Raw genomic sequence first — 18,201 nt, 5'->3', positions numbered from 1 at the left:
GTCATGTCATGATGTCAAAATGCAAAAACTCAACTTAATTTTGGGACAGGTCAAGTTCAGTTTGGGATGCTTAATTTTGCACTTTGGGACGGTACTGGGACAGTGAGGAAAACAGTTAGTTGCGAGCCCTGGACTCTGAGACAGAAAGACAGAGATTTAGTTTCCTGAGTTTGTTTAATGCAGTCAAAGTAATGTAGCAAAGTGAATGAGACTTTCACGAGAGCTCTTAGACTCTACAAACAGCTCATACAGCCGTAGCAGTGACAGAAACATCCACCCAAGCCGGCCCCCTCAAGTTACTGAACCGTAGGAAATAAACTACAACTCCCCCCAAAAACCTATTAAGGTTGACAAATGGACAGAACCGAGCCTCACATTAGCCTTGCTTTGTTTAACGCCTCAGTGCACGCACAAGAGCACACTGTCAGCCACTACAAAATCCTCAGAGTAAGAAGTCTTTTCTCTGCTCAGATTAGGGTGAGTGTTTTGGAGGCGACATTCTGCTTGACATCACACAGCTTTCAAACAATGAAAATGACCTTTGATAAGATTGTTTTGGGAGAACTCTTGTGTGGGAGGTTTCTTGGCCTGTGTTCCTAGCTTCATGTTGCGGTCTGTTGAGTGATAGTCCTTGTATTTATGTTCTCTTGTTCACATCTGTGTTTTGCTCCAATCCCACCTCAACAGAACAACATGTTCCATCTGCAACAACAGTTGGGTTTTACTGCTCAAACACCTAACCTAGGAAATACTACCCCCCCCCCCCCATGAACTCACTAACACGCACACAAACACTTTACGCCTCCACTCCCCACACACAGAGTAGATTAATAGAGCCAATGCTGCAAGCCGCCAGTTGACATTGATCCAATGCCCAGCAGATTTAATTTACAGATCACCATTAGCATCTCTTAAAGGGGCCATGGCTGCCAGAAGGTGCCCATTAATCACCCGGGCCCATCGCAGCACTCCACCGGGCCCAACACCAGCCCCTGGACCTTGGCATCCCTCTGCCGACCGGACCCTTGAGCCACAGCCCAAACATCGACCACCAGCTAGGGACTAGAGAACCTTGTTACTGACCAGACCAACGTCCAAGCAATCCTTCCCAAGTCTCGAGTCCCGGGCCGTATGAGCCGCTAGCGTAGTGACGCCCACAGTAGCCGGTTTGATGAACGGATGCTTGACGTGTGATGCTCAGATATGAAACCACAAGGGCGAGATGGAGACAGAGATTGAGACCCAGGTGGTGCCTCGCTGACCGGGCCTGCCTCTGTTTGGCCTGCCTCGAGGCAGGGAGTTTCATGTAATTGTGCTCTGGGCTTGTCAGCATGGGCCCTGGTAGGCTTTTCATCAGCCTCTGACAGGGCGATCGATGGGGGCGCAAGCTGAATGTCCCTGGAGACACCTGGCTGCTGTGTGGAAGACCTCTGATCAAGTACAAAGCACTGGGCACGCGTGTACACAAACAAACCTTTACACGCGCACACACAAACACACCACTTTACTAGCTAACCCACAACCAAAAACAATACTGCACACCATATCCACACACACACACCCTTACTACCGAACAGCTGACGAGACTGGGAGAAGGCCAGTTGGATGAGGATGCAGGAGTGTGTGTAACATGTTTCCCCTCATAACACAATCACAACGTCTAGATGCACAGAAGAACTCAGTCCGAGTTGGCGAAGACAACTCTGTTGGCTCTGTCAGGAGGTCAGGTGTGTGTGTGTGTGTGAGAGAGAGGAAAACGCCCAGCCGTCCAGCCATCCAGAGGCGTGGTGACGCCAGCTTACCTTGACTCGTTCGTGCAGCTTTCCGAGACGAACTGTGCCGTCCAGGGCCGTGGCTAGGACCCCCTGCTTGTCCTGCTCCAGCACAGAGGCCTGGGGGGGGAGAGAGGGCACAGCAGGGGTTACGGATCTGGGAGGAGGAGGAGGAAGAGGAGGGGGATAAGGAAGGGTGGATGGGTCAGATGGATGGATGGGTCACATGGATGGATGGATGGATGCGCAGGTGGTCAGATGGATGGATGCATGGACAGATGGAGTGAAGCAAGCAGAGGTAGAGAGAGGGAGGAAAGCAAGCAGAGGGAGAGAGAGGGAGGGAAGGCTTATTAAAATGCAGCCCATCGCAAGATAATTGGATAAAAGTGTGCGCTCGGACAAGGGATTTGCTGTATACCTACAGCAGCTTTTTTTTGCTCATGTACAACTGATAGAAGTAAAAGCAACTTCTTAAATTCTTATTTCTAAGAATCCCATAACAAAAAATTCAAATCTGATTAATAAAAATGCGTGCCTTAAAACCAGAGCTATCAAATAAACCAATTAAACGTGTTTGCCTGTGCGTTGTGACTGTTTAGCGAGGCCTGCAACAATAAGTAAAACAACAAACAATTGTTTATCCATCTGGAAACTCCACGCAGAGAAACTCCCGACACAAATATGAGAGAGAACTCCAACAGGCGCAGAATACAGCAGCCAGCTTCAAATAACCACCTGCAGACAAACATTCTTCCTAACCAGTGTTACGGACACAAACCATGTCCGTCCGTTTGATAACACAGACACAAGCGACATGTTGAGAAGCATTTAGAGAAGAGCTCTTCTTCCACACCGGTTGATGTAAGGCGGATTCAAGTTCCCAGATTCAGTTTACGGTCTTAAACGGTCATCCAATGCGATGGAGCTGTAGGCAGAATCTTCCGATATCTTACACTTACTTACACACACACACATCCCATTCCCCTGAAAGATGAGAGAGAGAGAGAGACAGAGAGAGAGAGAGAGATAGTCCCAGGCCACCCACGACAGCCTACTGCCAGAGAGGAGATGATGCATCTAGGAGAAAAGAGACAGATGTAATTTCCACTGTGATTTAAGCACAACAGTCCTTCCCCCCCGGGCCCAAACACATCCGTAATAACGCGAGGATAACAGCGTGCAGGGTCTCTGCACCGGCCTGAAGGGAGAGAGCAACAGACGAAGACACAAACACAACCACACACACAAACACACACGCAGATCCCCCATACTAACACACGCACACAAAAACACAGATTTCCCACGCACACAGACACACACAAACACACAGAGGAACATATACCAAAACGAAGACCAATTACTGCCTGGGCTAGAATCATCCGGCAGCAACTGCTCTCCAGAGAGGAGCAGAGCAGGGGGGGAAAGGAGGAGGGGGGGGTGGGGAGGAGGAGAAGGGGGGGGGGGAGGCTGATGAGGCCAGGCTCTAATTAAGGAAGCGCTGGACTAGTGAGCCTCTGACTCACACTGCCCAGGGGCTGCCTCTAACCAGACCGCTCCCTCTACAAAGCCTAAATAACTCAGAAACACCTGCGAGGCGAGGCAGTCGGAGGAGAGACACACAACAAACGACGGAGGAACTGCTGATTCACTGAAGCAGACTGCTGCTGCTGGCTGTGGTTCAGCTATGAAGGAAGGACGGCTGGAGGGAACATTTGACCAGTCCATAAGGGACATGTGTGTGGGAGTCAGGTGGCTGAGCGGTGAGGAAATCGGATTAGTAATCCGAAGGTTGCCAGTTCGATTCCCGGTCAAGCCAACTGATGTTGTGTCCTTGGGCAAGGCACTTCACCCTACTTGCCTCGGGGGAATGTCCCTGTACTTACTGTAAGTCGCTCTGGATAAGAGCGTCTGCTAAATGACTAAATGTAATGTAAATGTAATAAACCCTCACGGAAGACAAACAAACTAACCAGCCTTTACTTTAGAGAGGCTAGCGACATCGTATGAAAGGCTTCTTTCATTCATGTTGCAGTAAGAAGCGTCCTTACCTGAGGAATAAAGCAGAGCTAATGATCCTGTTTTTTTCCTAGTGGAAGTCTTTGTGTGTTTAATTAGAAAGTCAAATGTGCCGTTAGAGCAGCGGGTGGCTGCTATGATGGATCGTTCGTAGGTGTCACAACCCTCGTACGCTTGGGACTAAAATATCCAGAACAGTCGGTTTCTCTCCACCTTTCTGCCAGCTGGAGTAAGCTTATCTTCACCATGCTGGGGGCGGTTACACAGCCAAGAACATGGGAAACTAATGATTCCTTGATGTTGATACATATTGACCATGTGTATAGTTGAGGCTGTTCCAGTAGCATGCAGGATGTAAGCGCTGGGGTGTGGTTTGGGCTCAGCTGCAAGAGGCAGCAGGTGAGAGGGGCTCATGGGAGCAGAGCCCAGGTGAGGCTGGAGCAGGTGTTACGTGTTGGCTAATCATCCTCTCCCCTCGGTAATGCAGTAGCGTGCAGGAACCAGACAGGAACACTCACGAGACAGTGTCGGACAGGGCTACAGCCCTCCGAGGGCATCGTAGGATTTTTGTTTTTGTGTAAAAGAGAGGAGCGTTCTCTCCGACAGCAGGAGTGTAAAAACACAGGCCAGCTCAACCACAGTAATAACGTCAGAACCGTGCACTTGGTATCCTTGATTATCTGCCATACTAAATATACTCACTGTTTGAAATTCCCTTTGAATAAAAGCATTGCTAAATTAATATTAAACCAAACTGAATTACGTATGCTCTTTGCATTACGTCCATGTGTTTGTATTCATTACCGTTTCATAATGAGCCACAATCTAAATCCGAACCTGTATCAAAAGGAGTCAGGTGGCTGAGCGGTTAGGGAGTCAGGCTAGTAATCTGAAGGTTACCGGTTCGATTCCCTGCTCTGCCAGGTGACCTTGTGTCCTTGGGCAAGGCACTTCACCCTACTTGCCTTGGGGAGAATGTCCCTGTACTTACTGTAAGTCGCTCTGGATAAGAGCGTCTGCTAAATGACTAAATGTAAATCTGAAAGGTATCGGGGCGCCCTGGGTTCAAATCCCTGGCCCTGCCTCTGCACATCAGCCCCTCTCTTTCTCTCCCGTCCAAACCGTCCGTGAGCATGAAGATAACGTGAGAGGGATCGACGGTCTGTTATGTCATGCTGTGTCCAGGCGGGCAGCGTACCATGTGCATGAGCTGGTCCCTCTCTAGTGTGGTCTTCTCTGCCAGGGTCACGATGCTGGCCAGGTATTGGTGAGCCGTCAGCTCCTTCTCCAGAGACGCCTCCATCTGCTGCTTCAACACGCCGATCTTCCTCTGGGCTTTCCTGAGGGAGGAAGCGACCAATCAGATTTAAGTACAGAAATATCAGTTATGAGCTTGCTTGTGATGAAAACAAATACGTATGCTGCCAATAAAGTAAGACATTTTCCCTTGATAAGATATTTTGGAATAACGTGACTCTATTCAGCAGATAAGCCATTTATACTAGCAACAAGTAAAAAGGTATTTAAAATAAATACAAAAACATTAGTTGTTGTGTGAATCCAAGATGGCCGTTCTGACCTGCTGGCGTGCCTGGAGAGCTCCCATTCTGCCTCCATGCGCTTGATGTCTGCGGCCAGGCCAGCCTTGTCCAGGACCAGACTCCTCTTCTCCGCCTGCAGGCTGGACACCCTCGCCTGCAGCTCCTCCACTTCGCTCCGCTGCCTGCCCTCCTCCTGCTCCAGTTGGCTGGGAGGACACACACACACAGGTGAGTGGGTGAGGTGTGAGTGTCTGTGGTATGGTTATAAAAATGAATAAAAAGAGATCACACTGTACTTATGTTTGTTGGTGCGTCAAGATTTGCAGTCAGAGTACAACAAACTCTATAGTTCATAATTCAATCTGACGTTCAGTTGAGTTCAAACTACGGCTCGACCTTCCATCCCGCAGTGACGAACGAACCGAAACGACCTCCATGTACCTGTGCGTCTACACTACCAACACCAAGCCTCCTTTTCTGCCTTTCTTAACGGCATCCTACTTTCAAAACTTTGGGTTTTTTGAAGTGCTTGTCTGGGGCCGTATCCTTTGTCTGGCTCGGTTAAGACGCATCACAGGATCTTCCTCTCACTCCATTTCCCCCTCGGATGAATAATCGAGCAGGAAGCTAATAGAGCCAGGGAGCCTCAGAGCAGGCTGTTAACAGGGCCACCCAAACCCAGACTTCAATGAGCCCTCGGCGGGTGGAAAACAGCAACAACAAAGTCTTCAAATAAATTCCCACGCCTTTGACTCTGTGAATAAATAAAGTTGAATAAACGTGGCGGGTGGTGAGCTACTGCTTGCCTGTTTTGGGTGCAATTCATTAATTTCAAAGTTTTCTTTCATCAAATGAAACAGAAGGTTTTTTTTTTATAGATTGCTGCCATTAGAGAATTTCCCTTCTGTGAAGATCACACTGGAAATTAATATGTGCCTTTGAGAATTAGATTTAGTAGTCTGACTAACAGTGGTGTGCAGAAGCTGGGGCTGGTCTTTTTCAGAGTAATTACTATTTTTAATGCATCATTTCCAAAATTAAATTGTAATTTGATAAATAAATGTTTTCTTTTATGTAAAAAAAATCAAAAAGATCAAAGCTGGCTCTACAGTTTTCCACATCACACGATTCATGCCACATTTTCAGGTTAAAAATACAATTTAAGAACATATTTGAGATCTCAGCAGAAGATAAAAGGTGGGGGATTGCAATTCTACTTTAATCCCAGCTCAGTTTGAAGTCAAAAACGGTCTCTCCCACTTTACCTCAGTGTTGGACTATCCCAAATTGGGGAATGGGCATATATTCGACTCTCATTCAACTAAATTATGTTCTCTTAGGAAATCCATGTGGAACAACAATCGCTTCACACAGAAGTTTGACCTCAAATGGTTCTGACAGATGAGGGAAGGTATTTCCAGCAATATTTGAGAGAGAATAAAAATAATATCCCATATAAACTGGATATAAAAGACTACTTCAAGGCCGTGACAGTCATCTAAAACATTTAGTGGATTTTGACCCTGAAGTATAGGACTAGCTGACTTCCTAATCAGTCTCCTGGGAGATGGGAGCTGTTAAAACAATAGCTGCAGACAGTTAAGGGAAGCCACACACACACACACAGAACCCCCCCGTCCCTGTCTGTCAGATAAACTCAGCTCATTTGTCACAGTGACCAGGAGACCAGCGGTGCGCTTCAAAAGTCTGAAGCAGCTCCTTTCCCCTCCTCCTCTTCTTCCCCCCCTCCTCCTCCTCTTCCCCCCTCCTCTTCTTCCCCCCCCTCCTCTTCTTCCCCCCCTCCTCTTCTTCCCCCCCTCCTCTTCTTCCCCCCCCTCCTCTTCCTCCCCTCCTCTTCCTCCCCTCTTCTTCCCCTCCTCTTCTTCCCCTCCTCTTCCCCCCCTCCTCTTCCCCCCCTCCTCTTCTTCCCCTCCTCTTCTTCCCCTCCTCTTCTTCCCCTCTTCCCCCCTCTCCTCTTCCCCTCCTCTTCCCCCCAGGGTACAAAGAACACGTATTCTGTTTTACCCCAACGCCCTGGGGCTCTCCATCTGAACAACAGAATTACCGAAATATTGTATCCCAGGCAGGCAGGCCAGGGTGTGGGGGATATGGTTATATACTGTTATGCATTAAAGATATACACCGGGTAAGACAGGACAGTTCGAGAGAGTGGGCCTCAGCCCCTCCTCCTACCGACCCCACCCCCACCCATCTGTCTACCGTTTGAGTTTGGTAGCGATGGCACAGTGCTCCTCCCAGCTGACGGCGTTCTCCAGGCAGGAGCGAGCCTGCTGGTGTTGGGCCTGCAGCATCCGCAGCTCTGCCCGGACCTCCCCCAGCTCGGCCTCCAGCCTCTGCTTCTCAGCCTCCAGCAACATCAGTTGCTTCGACACTTTGGTTACTACAGGAAGGGAGGGAGGGAGGAGAAAACAGAAGAGAAAGACAGAACAGGAAAAGAGAAGGAGAGGAGGGAGTGAGAGAGAGAGCAGTAGCAAGGATAGGTGAGGAGGATAAAATAAAATAGAGAGAGAGAGAAAGAGTTAGCCTGAATGTTCAAGGTCGTGCTCAGAAAAGATTTGGCTGTATCAGCGGTATACTGGCAGCCAAGAAAGGCTCACAGGTTAATGACAGATAGAGATGCAGCCATGACCAATCCTTTCAAAACATTCAGACGGAAATCTCAGGAGAGTGAGACTGAAGATGATTGAAAATAACCAGTAACATCACCCCCTCCTCCCAACTTCCTGTCCACCATCCTCCTCTGCCCCCTCCTCTTACCCTCCCTAGATGCTCCTCAGACCCTTCTGGCCCCATCCCCTCCCCTCCTCCTCCATGCCTGTCCCCCCCCTCCTGTTCCCCTCCTACCCTCACCCCCCCCCCCCCCCCCCCTTCTCCTAATTTCCTCCCCCTCCCTCACCCCTCCTCCTACCCTCAGTGTGGTGTCGGCTGTGGCTGTCCTTGGCCTTGGCATGCTGCACCTCCAGCTGTTCTATCAACACCTGGTTCTCCTGCAGCACCAGCCTGGCCTGCTCTTGAAGCTGCCTCCTGGGGAGAGCACGAAGGACAGGAGACACAGGGACAGACACAGAGAGAGAGAGAGAGAGACACAGGGACAGACACAGAGAGAGAGAGAGAGAGACACAGGGACAGACACAGAGAGAGAGAGAGAGAGACACAGGGACAGACACAGAGAGAGAGAGAGAGAGACACAGGGACAGACACAGAGAGAGAGACACAGGGACAGACACAGAGAGAGAGAGAGACACAGGGACAGACACAGAGAGAGAGACACAGGGACAGACACAGAGAGAGAGAGAGACACAGGGACAGACACAGAGAGAGAGACACAGGGACAGACACAGAGAGAGAGAGAGACACAGGGACAGACACAGAGAGAGAGAGACACAGGGACAGACACAGAGAGAGAGAGAGACACAGGGACAGACACAGAGAGAGAGACACAGGGACAGACACAGAGAGAGAGAGAGACACAGGGACAGACACAGAGAGAGAGAGAGACACAGGGACAGACACAGAGAGAGAGACACAGGGACAGACACAGAGAGAGAGACACAGGGACAGACACAGAGAGAGAGACACAGGGACAGACACAGAGAGAGAGAGAGACACAGGGACAGACACAGAGAGAGAGACACAGGGACAGACACAGAGAGAGAGACACAGGGACAGACACAGAGAGAGAGACACAGGGACAGACACAGAGAGAGAGAGAGACACAGGGACAGACACAGAGAGAGAGAGAGAGAGAGAGACACAGGGACAGACACAGAGAGAGAGACACAGGGACAGACACAGAGAGAGAGAGAGACACAGGGACAGACACAGAGAGAGAGAGAGAGACACAGGGACAGACACAGAGAGAGAGAGACACAGGGACAGACACAGAGAGAGAGAGAGAGACAGAGACAGAGAGAGACAGAGAGAGAGAGACACAGAGACAGACACAGAGAGAGAGAGAGAGAGACACAGAGACAGAGAGAGACACAGAGAGAGACAGAGAGAGACAGAGAGAGAGACAGAGAGAGAGAGACAGAGACAGAGAGAGACACAGGGACAGACACAGAGAGAGAGAGAGAGAGACACAGAGACAGAGAGAGACAGAGAGAGAGAGACAGAGACAGAGAGAGACACAGAGACAGAGAGAGACAGAGAGAGAGAGACAGGGACAGAGAGAGAGAGACAGAGAGAGAGACAGAGACACAGGGACAGAGAGAGAGAGGTAGAGAGAGACACACAAAGAGAGAGAGAGACACAGAGAGAGAGAGAGAGAGACAGAGAGAGAGAGAGACACAGGGACAGAGAGAGAGAGAGAGACACAGGGACAGAGAGAGAGAGACACAGGGACAGACACAGAGAGAGAGAGAGACACAGAGACAGAGAGAGACAGAGAGAGACACAGGGACAGAGAGAGAGAGACAGAGAGAGAGACAGAGACACAGGGACAGAGAGAGAGGTAGAGAGAGACAGAGAAAGAGACACAGAGACAGAGAGGTAGAGAGAGAGACACACAGGGACAGAGAGAGAGAGACAGAGAGAGACACAGGGACAGAGAGAGAGGTAGAGAGAGAGAGACAGAGAAAGAGATGGAGATGGACAGGGAGAGAGGTAGAGATGAAGACAGACAGACAGAAAGAGAGAGGTAGAGAAAGAGAGAAGAGGGGTAGAGAGAGAGAGAGAAAGATAGTGGTCAGAGACAAAAAGAGACAGACAGAGATAGACAAGAGAAAATTCATCACGCGTCCATCCAAGCTTGCGGGGCATGTGTACGGCACACAGAGAAAAAGAGAGAGAAAACAATCAGCAATGTAGATGTCCAGCTTCCAAACTCTTTTCCCTGAGCAGTGTGGAATCAAATCTGCAGAGAGCTGATAAGTTCAGAGCCCTGCGTGAACAAACTGTGTTTGGTAATTGCTTGTTCTGCGTGGCACCACAGAGGAGAGGCTCCTACCTCTGGGCAAACAACCCAGGATCCAAAGAAATAAACATGAACGCAGCCACTCACACGTGTAAAGTTCACTGCTCTCGGTTGGACGGAGAGAAAAAGTCTATATCCTCGTTGTACTCCGCTGAGAGCAACACTCCTGGCATTCTTAAATGTGTCGAGTGTACAAATATGCAACTTCACGAGCCCGGTACATATCTGTATGTATATTTAAAAAAATAATTACAACGGCGTACAGTACAGCACTAATTGCTCACACATGGGAAACAGGATTTGGGGATTGGAACTTACAGTAGCCTTTACAGAGGTCATAAAATAATGATTTACAGATTTAATTGTCATATAGATATTGTCCGTCTTCAAGGCATATTCAAAAGAGACAAAGGACAGAAAAGGAAAATACCCTTTGCATCACTCCCCATAGAAGTTGAAGATATTTTGAGAGAAGCTTATTGTTTCTTATTTCTTTATATACAGTCTTGTATGTGGCATAATCCCACAGCAAGAGCTTCTTACACACAGTGCGAAGGAGAATTCTGCACCTGCTTCTAAGAACACATGCAAATGTTATAATAATGTCCTTCTAGTACATAGTCTTCAAATGTGTTACACACACAGTATATAAACACAGGGTTAGATGAAATATTGACAAGATTTTCAGTTGTGGATATTCTCCTAAAAGAAGGGTGCTTATTCTATGACGGAGAGCGAGACTGTGGGAGAGAAATCGAGGATGTGGCAGACAGATGCGATCCAGGTCCTTGTATTTGCAAGTGGATAACAGTGCTAGTGGGTGTCTTTGATTTTCACTTGAACGTGAAGGAGAGACAATTACTGCCGTTTAAGGACGCCGGCCCGTGTAAATGCAGGCACTGTCAGAGCGACCAGATGTGGGCATACAACGATGTTAGCAACCTCTCCACGCTCTCAAACTATCACAACACGCACACAGAAGTCCTCACCACTCCTTGTGGCTGATCCCCCCGGTCTTTGTCAGTTCTTCATGAAGTCTCTCGTTCTCACGGACCACCTCCTCCACTCTCTGCCGGAATTTCCCCAAATCCTCCTGGATAGACAAGAAAGAAAAAGCATCTGAAAAGCACATTTGACTAATAGCTGCTAAAATACATTTACAGGTATAAGCAGAGCACCACACACACCATCTCCCTTGTGTTTATCGGTGTGTGATAATTACGGTAAACTCATTTGTGATACTCCTGGATAGACAAGAAAGAAAAAGCATCTGAAAAGCACATTTGACTAATAGCTGCTAAAATACATTTACAGGTATAGGCAGAGCACCACACACACCATCTCCCTTGTGTTTATCGGAGTGTGATAATGACAATAAACTCATTTGTGATAAGTAGCGGTGAAAACGATATAAAATGCCAGGAAAATAAGTGCTCGTCACAATGTGCAGTCAGGGCCCTACAGTACGACATTTTCTAAGTGCGTGTGGAATTAGTTTCACGCTACGCACAAACCAGGAAAACAACACTCGTCCACTCTCGGCCAATCACACGGAGAGACAGAACCTGCACAAGACATAGGAGCCGGGTCATCTGAATTTCACGCTTGAATATTCTAATTTAGAGTGAAGACTGCCGCTAATGACAATCGGAAGACGGCTTGATTTGAACACGAGCGTAACATGGAGACGATCAGAATCTCAACTGCTTTTCTTTGGCTTTCGGTAATGTTTGTGATTAAAGGGGAAACATAAAACTAATCGATTATGGCGGGAGGGTGAATTGTGACGGCCTATATTAAATAAAGATCAATTTGGCTTATTTTGCAAGCAAGACCCATTTTTTGTCTACCTACAAGCTTTAGCCGAATGCTATTCACTGGCATTCGTGAAATGAGTTTTGAGAAGCTGTAGTGGAATAGTAATTAACCCAGAACCCTAGTTTCAGGCCCGCCAAACCCATCCAAAAATGAGAGCATATAGCAACTTCCAACAGAGAGACGTTTCAGAAGCCAGAAATACCCAGACGTCATTCACAGCTGTCGGAACGGTTCGAGATCCTTCCCGACCCACTTGTGTGAGAATGTGTGCGGTGCACATGATTAAGCTCCTTGCTCCCTGAGGCAAGGGTTAGAACACTCTACCTTCTCTGAGGAGAGGAGAGAGAAGACTGGCCAGTAAACCCTGGTGAAGTTAAATATAAAAAATAAATCTATATAACTATACGCCGGTTCTGGACAGAGAGTGACATGCCCTTGAAGAGCTGGATGATTATCCCCGAGTAATTAATTCTCTCACGTTGCTACAAAGAAGCGACTGTATGCTACCTCTTGAGCCTCTTTAGATGTGGCCATAATGTCAGGGTAAACTCCATCACACAGCCTACTCTGATGTGATGAGCACTCAAAGATTCACAAAGGGAATATACGATCCATATTTAAAAGGGAATAGGTAATTGCGAGCAGTCAACTTTTTCCATGTGCGTTTCTCTCAGCCTGACGATGTATGCTACATCTTTAACTGCCACTTAGGGAGAGATATCCATAAATAGAAACGTGGCCAGCGCCAGTAGCCACTGCGGTATCAAAATATATCCGAATATTATTTCTCACATTCTCAGTTCTTCCGAACAAGCCACACCATCAACGAGCACAGTAGTATAGGCTGTTCACGTGCCCTCAACTCCACAATGGGTCGAATAGTTTGTCTCCTTCTGACACTTCCACTTACCTCCAGCCTCTCCTGTCTAACACGTCTCTCCCACGGTCTTATTCCTGCTGAAAACACAGCAGGAGGCCTACAACCCTGAGGTAACCCGATGCATTACTGATTTAGGAAGGCTGGATAAAAAGCTTACTCTTACATTTACATTACATTTACATTTACATTTAGTCATTTAGCAGACGCTCTTATCCAGAGCGACTTACAGTAAGTACAGGGACATTCCCCCGAGGCAAGTAGGGTGAAGTGCCTTGCCCAAGGACACAACGTCAGTTGGCATGACCGGGAATCGAACTGGCGACCTTCGGATTACTAGCCCGACTCCCTCACCGCTCAGCCACCTGACTCCTGACTCTTCGTTGGTGCACAAAGACATGTATGTATTCATGACAAGGCCAAGAACTCTGAACCCCCCCCCCCCCCCCTCCCCTTTTTCGATTGTCTCGGATTAAAAAGGACTTCAACATTGTTTTGTCGATATATATTTTTTCCATTAAAGTGGCGCACGTTTTAATGTATTTCACCTAGGCTAGACAGCAGGAAGGCATCTGATTGAACAGATGTCACTGCATTGCATTCTCTCTCCTCGCAATCTAGCAGGACTATTCTCATCGAGAAAGTTCTTCTCAAGAACACAAGTACGTTCTTATGATAGATTAGGCTCATGTCACAGGCCTAATGCAGGGACACTTCATAACTCACTTTCACTGGACAAACAAGTCTTCACACATGGAAAAACACACATATGCACCCTCACACACACACACTTACCTCGACTGACTGCAGAAGTACATCTTTTTCACTCAGCCTGTCCTCGTACGCCAGCATCAACGGGGATAAATATTTCATGTCCAGCTACACAAGGGCAACAAAGATCACAGCCGAGTTTAGCCACATCAATAAATCACAACCCGACCACATTACTGCACACTAATTGCTCATTATAATGTCATTAAACACCATAAAGCTACAGCTTATTGAGGAAATAATTCTCTCTCCAAATGCTGCCTGATCACCGTGATAACGTGACAGTTCTGATCACCGTGGTAATGTGACAGTTCTGCCAGCTTTGAGACACCAGAGGAGAGGGGAGATAATGGATTACAGGCTGGCTTCCAGAAGGATTATTCTGGGTTTTGCATGGGTACAGGGCACAGGGAGAATTGGCACTAGATGGAGGTGAGCACAGTAAGGAGAAGTGGTAACACTCACTCCCCTCCTCTCCTGCCCATCAGATGCACTCATCCACACTGAGATCTGTCTGGTGTTAGGTTGGACCCCCCCCTCCCTCCCTCCTCTCCCCCCCCACCTCCTCCCTCCCCCCTCCTCCTCTTCCCCCCCCCTCCTCCTCCTCTTCCCACCCTCCCTCCTCTTCCTCCTCTTCCCCACCCCCCCTTCCCTCCCCTCACCCCTCCTCCTCCTCTTCCCCCCCTCCCTCCCTCCCTCCTCCTCCTCTTCCCCCCCCCCTCCTCCTCCTCTACCCCCCCTCCTCCTCCTCCTCTTCCCCCCCTCCTCCTCTCCCCCCTCCTCCTCTTCCCCCCCTCCTCCTCCTCCTCCTCTTCCCCCCCCTCCCTCCTCCTCCTCCTCTTCCCCCCCCTCCCTCCTCCTCCTCCTCTTCCCCCCTCCCTCCTCCTCCTCTTCCCCCCCCTCCCTCCTCCTCTTCCCCCCCCCCTCCCTCCTCTTCCCCCCCCCCCTCCCTCCTCCTCCTCTTCCCCCCCCCTCCCCCCCTCCCCTCGTGAGGATGGATGTTGTGTTCCCACTGAACTGTGGAAGACGAAGCGAGCGAACCGTCTCACCAGCCATGGGGGTGCAGATCCTTTCGTCGGCAGACCACCGACCCTGGAACTCTGCGGGAGGAAAGGAGAGAGACCTTGAGACCCACGCAACACCTCATCATGGCACGAACCAGGGTCTGCACTCTGCAGCCGATTTCACAGACATGGTGATATCTACAGCGGTAGATAATGAGTCCTTCCTGCAGTGGTAAAAGGTGATGTTTACGTTGCTAATTGGACCTGTGCTCAATTAGCAGCCTCTGGGAGCCAGAGCTTTATATCCTTACATATTTAAAAGTGCTGGCTGTGTTACCTCTCCTGTTCTACTTTTCTTTAACGCGTTTCGTCACGTAGCTTAACGGCTTCCTGCGTGATAGAGGGAGGACGGGGATAATGGTGGAGAGATTCCTCCTGGCAGGGATTCTCAGCTGGAGGTAGCCATTATTAAAAGTAAAACCCTCTCTTGATCAGGCTCGTGTGGAACCGTACACGCAGAGCAGTCGGAAGGCAGTTACTTGAGAACTTAGCAGAGCAAAACGGGCAATTTTGGAACAAAATACCAAAATCCCAGAAGGATCATTAGTGTAGTCCATACGATTGGATGTAATTGCAATTAGTGTGGTGTATTCTAATGGGAGTAGCATGGAAATGGGGCCTTAGTCTTAAATAGAGGGGTATTGCATGAAAGCTCTTTGACCATATTATAACACTTGCTTTGTAGCAAAAACGTTGGTTGTCTTTCCTTTCATCACCAAGACATTTAGGTCTCGTCTTAAAACGTATTTTTATTTTTTGGCTTTCGAGTCAGTTTAGGGTCACTCGTGCTTAATTGTTTTTGTTTGTTGTTTCTATTTATTGTTGTTTGCCTTATTTGATAACTTTGTACAGCACTTTGGTCGGCATTGGCTGTTTTTAGATGTGCTTTATAAATAAACTGACTTGACTCTGAACTACTTCATAGCTAAAAAGCAGTTGGCCGGGGGGATTTAGAGAGTGGGTTTGAAAGAGAACAAAGGGGACTGAAAAACGAATGAAATCTCCTGTCCTCTTCCTAATGTATATTCATGTCCCTTGTGGTATTGAGAGAGAGCAGGCCAGTGCATCAGCACCATTAGGTTGTCCATCTTCTAGGCACACCTGCCCTCCTGGGTCAGCCCAGTGTCACTGCTTGTAAAGTCCCTGCTGGAAATGTGTGTGGGGGAGGAGTTGGTGTGTGCGTTTGAAAGAGAAAGGGAGAGGTATTAGAAAAGAGCGAGAGTGTGCGTATTTAAAAAAGAGAGTGTGTGTGTGTGTCTGAATGAGTGTGTGTGTCTGAATGAGAGTGTGTGTGTGTCTGAATGAGAGTGTGTGTGTCTGAATGAGAGTGAGTGTGTGTGTCTGAATGAGAGTGTGTGTGTGTGTGTCTGAATGAGTGTGTGTGTGTGTGTCTGAATGAGTGTGTGTGTCTGAATGAGAGTGTGTGTGTCTGAATGAGAGTGAGTGTGTGTGTCTGAATGAGAGTGAGTGTGTGTGTCTGAATGAGAGTGTGTGTGTGTGTGTGTGTGTGTCTGAATGAGAGTGAGTTTGGGTACACGCTGACCCCACGGGGGGGGGGGGGGGGGGGGGGGGGGGGGGGGGGGTGAAATCCCATAACAGCAGCGATCCTCTGGATCCATGAGCAGACGTGCGAGCTCGCTGACCTGAAACTGAAGTGAGGGGATGCGGCTCCCTGCTGGGACCTGGTCCGTTTTAAACTGAGCGTTCATGTCCAATCATGGAAGCAGCACAGTGGGATCCAGGACTCTGGTCCCCTCCACACGCAGAGCCTCACAGCAGGGGAGGAAGTTCAAGGAAAGGCTTTCAAGCATTGCAGGTTAACCCTTGTGTTATCTTCGGGTCATTCTGACCCATCAGTCATTGTGACCCACCGTCGTATTGCGACAACTTTACCGCATACAAAAACTAAGTTAAGCATTTTCTTTTAACCGTTGGGTTGTCTCACATTGCGAATGTTAAAATATATATTTTTTATTTATTTTTTGTATTGGGTAAAATTGGGTAAACACAACGATGGTTCGTTATGAACCTTTGGGTCATGTGACCCGAAGGCAGCACGAGGGTTAATATAAGGTGTGCCCCTAAATTTTCTGCTTGTGCTCCTAAAATTCAGTCAGGGGCTACTGTGCTCCTAGTAAAAAAAAGGTAGTCTGGAGCTCTGATATATATATATATATATATATATGGCTGTTCATGATTGTTCAACATCAAAGTTTCTTACACATTATCTGAACTTACGCAATATAACTTATCTTGAGATGAGTCAGAACTATCTTGAGATTCTGCTTTGGTTAGGTAATAGAAATTTGACGGAATCAGTACATCAGCACATCATACTTTCTTACTGCAACTGTGGATGAAAGCAGATGCTTCCGAGGTAACTACGAACAAGAAAAAAAATTATAATAATTATGTAAGCTACTTAGCCTATAACCTTTTTTTGTCAACTACAGTGTAATCTATTTAAGGAGCTGAGGCAATGGCTTTCCCTAGCCTCCATATTGCATTAACCAAAAAAAAAGAATATATATTTTTTTTTTACCATCGAAATAGCCCATCACAGACTTCAAATTAACTTCAAATTCTCCCATCTCGGCCGAATCATTCACTTAAGTCAGAGACGGTAATTGCATTTCACTATCTCCCCGCCAAATCTTCAAGCCATTAGGACAGAAAGTTCTTTGAAGCAGAAAAAGGAGCCAAAGTCAAGTCTTTCTCTTTACAGCCACCAACAACATGCTGCGTGCTCCAATCCTAAAAATACACTTTCTAAAATTCTTATCCTAAGGAGATATAGTCCCTGAAACTATCAGGGGGGATTTAATGGGAATAGTAATCAAGAGAGATAATATAGCTGAGCCTGCAGCGATGGATTCACTCAGCATGCTGTTAGTTCCCATGGGTGCAGCGGTACCTTAAGGGGTAAACAATAAGTGGGTCGCAACTGTACTAGGAAGACACGTATGGGATTTGATGGATGATATTATTGTCTTATCCTCGAGACCCTGACATAGCAATTTGTCACAGTTTGAGAAGCTAGATGTTGCCGTTGTTGAAAAATATTTTGAGCATGAAAATGTCAAGTAAGGTTAGATACTACCAATCAATGCCAAACTCTCGAAGGGACAACCAATAAATAAATAGAGACGTAACTTCAAAATTACAAATCACGGATATCTATTTTTTTTATAATGCAGTGTCTCCCCTACCATTATATTAGGGGGGCGCCCCGCCCAGAACATTTAGCACACCTTATATTAACCTGCAATGCTTGAAAAGCCTTTCCTTGAACTTCCTCCCCGGCACCCCCCACCCCCCCTGGAAGGTCAAGCTAATAATAAAAAATAAAAATACATTTTAATGATTTTTTTAATATATATATATATATATATATAGCGCCAGATCA

General features: G+C 47.7%; 1 protein-coding gene across 1 annotated transcript in view; it reads right to left on the bottom strand.

The window, feature by feature from the left end:
- cep89 (centrosomal protein 89) overlaps window positions 1-18,201 on the bottom strand; it is an 84,989-nt gene that overhangs the window by 54,951 nt on the left and 11,837 nt on the right. Inside the window, exons 11-18 of the mRNA XM_067248936.1 lie at window positions 14,781-14,831; window positions 13,756-13,839; window positions 11,255-11,358; window positions 8,259-8,374; window positions 7,550-7,730; window positions 5,368-5,535; window positions 4,987-5,128; window positions 1,803-1,892 (exon numbers count right to left, since the gene is read on the bottom strand). Coding sequence (XP_067105037.1) covers window positions 1,803-1,892; window positions 4,987-5,128; window positions 5,368-5,535; window positions 7,550-7,730; window positions 8,259-8,374; window positions 11,255-11,358; window positions 13,756-13,839; window positions 14,781-14,831 — 936 coding nt within the window. The remainder of the gene's footprint in view (window positions 1-1,802; window positions 1,893-4,986; window positions 5,129-5,367; window positions 5,536-7,549; window positions 7,731-8,258; window positions 8,375-11,254; window positions 11,359-13,755; window positions 13,840-14,780; window positions 14,832-18,201) is intronic.

The sequence above is a fragment of the Osmerus mordax genome, chromosome 13 (assembly GCF_038355195.1).
Source record: "Osmerus mordax isolate fOsmMor3 chromosome 13, fOsmMor3.pri, whole genome shotgun sequence".
Classification (NCBI taxonomy): Eukaryota; Metazoa; Chordata; class Actinopteri; order Osmeriformes; family Osmeridae; genus Osmerus; species Osmerus mordax.
Note: the sequence above shows the minus strand (reverse complement) of the source record. Positions and strands in the feature narration are given on the sequence as shown.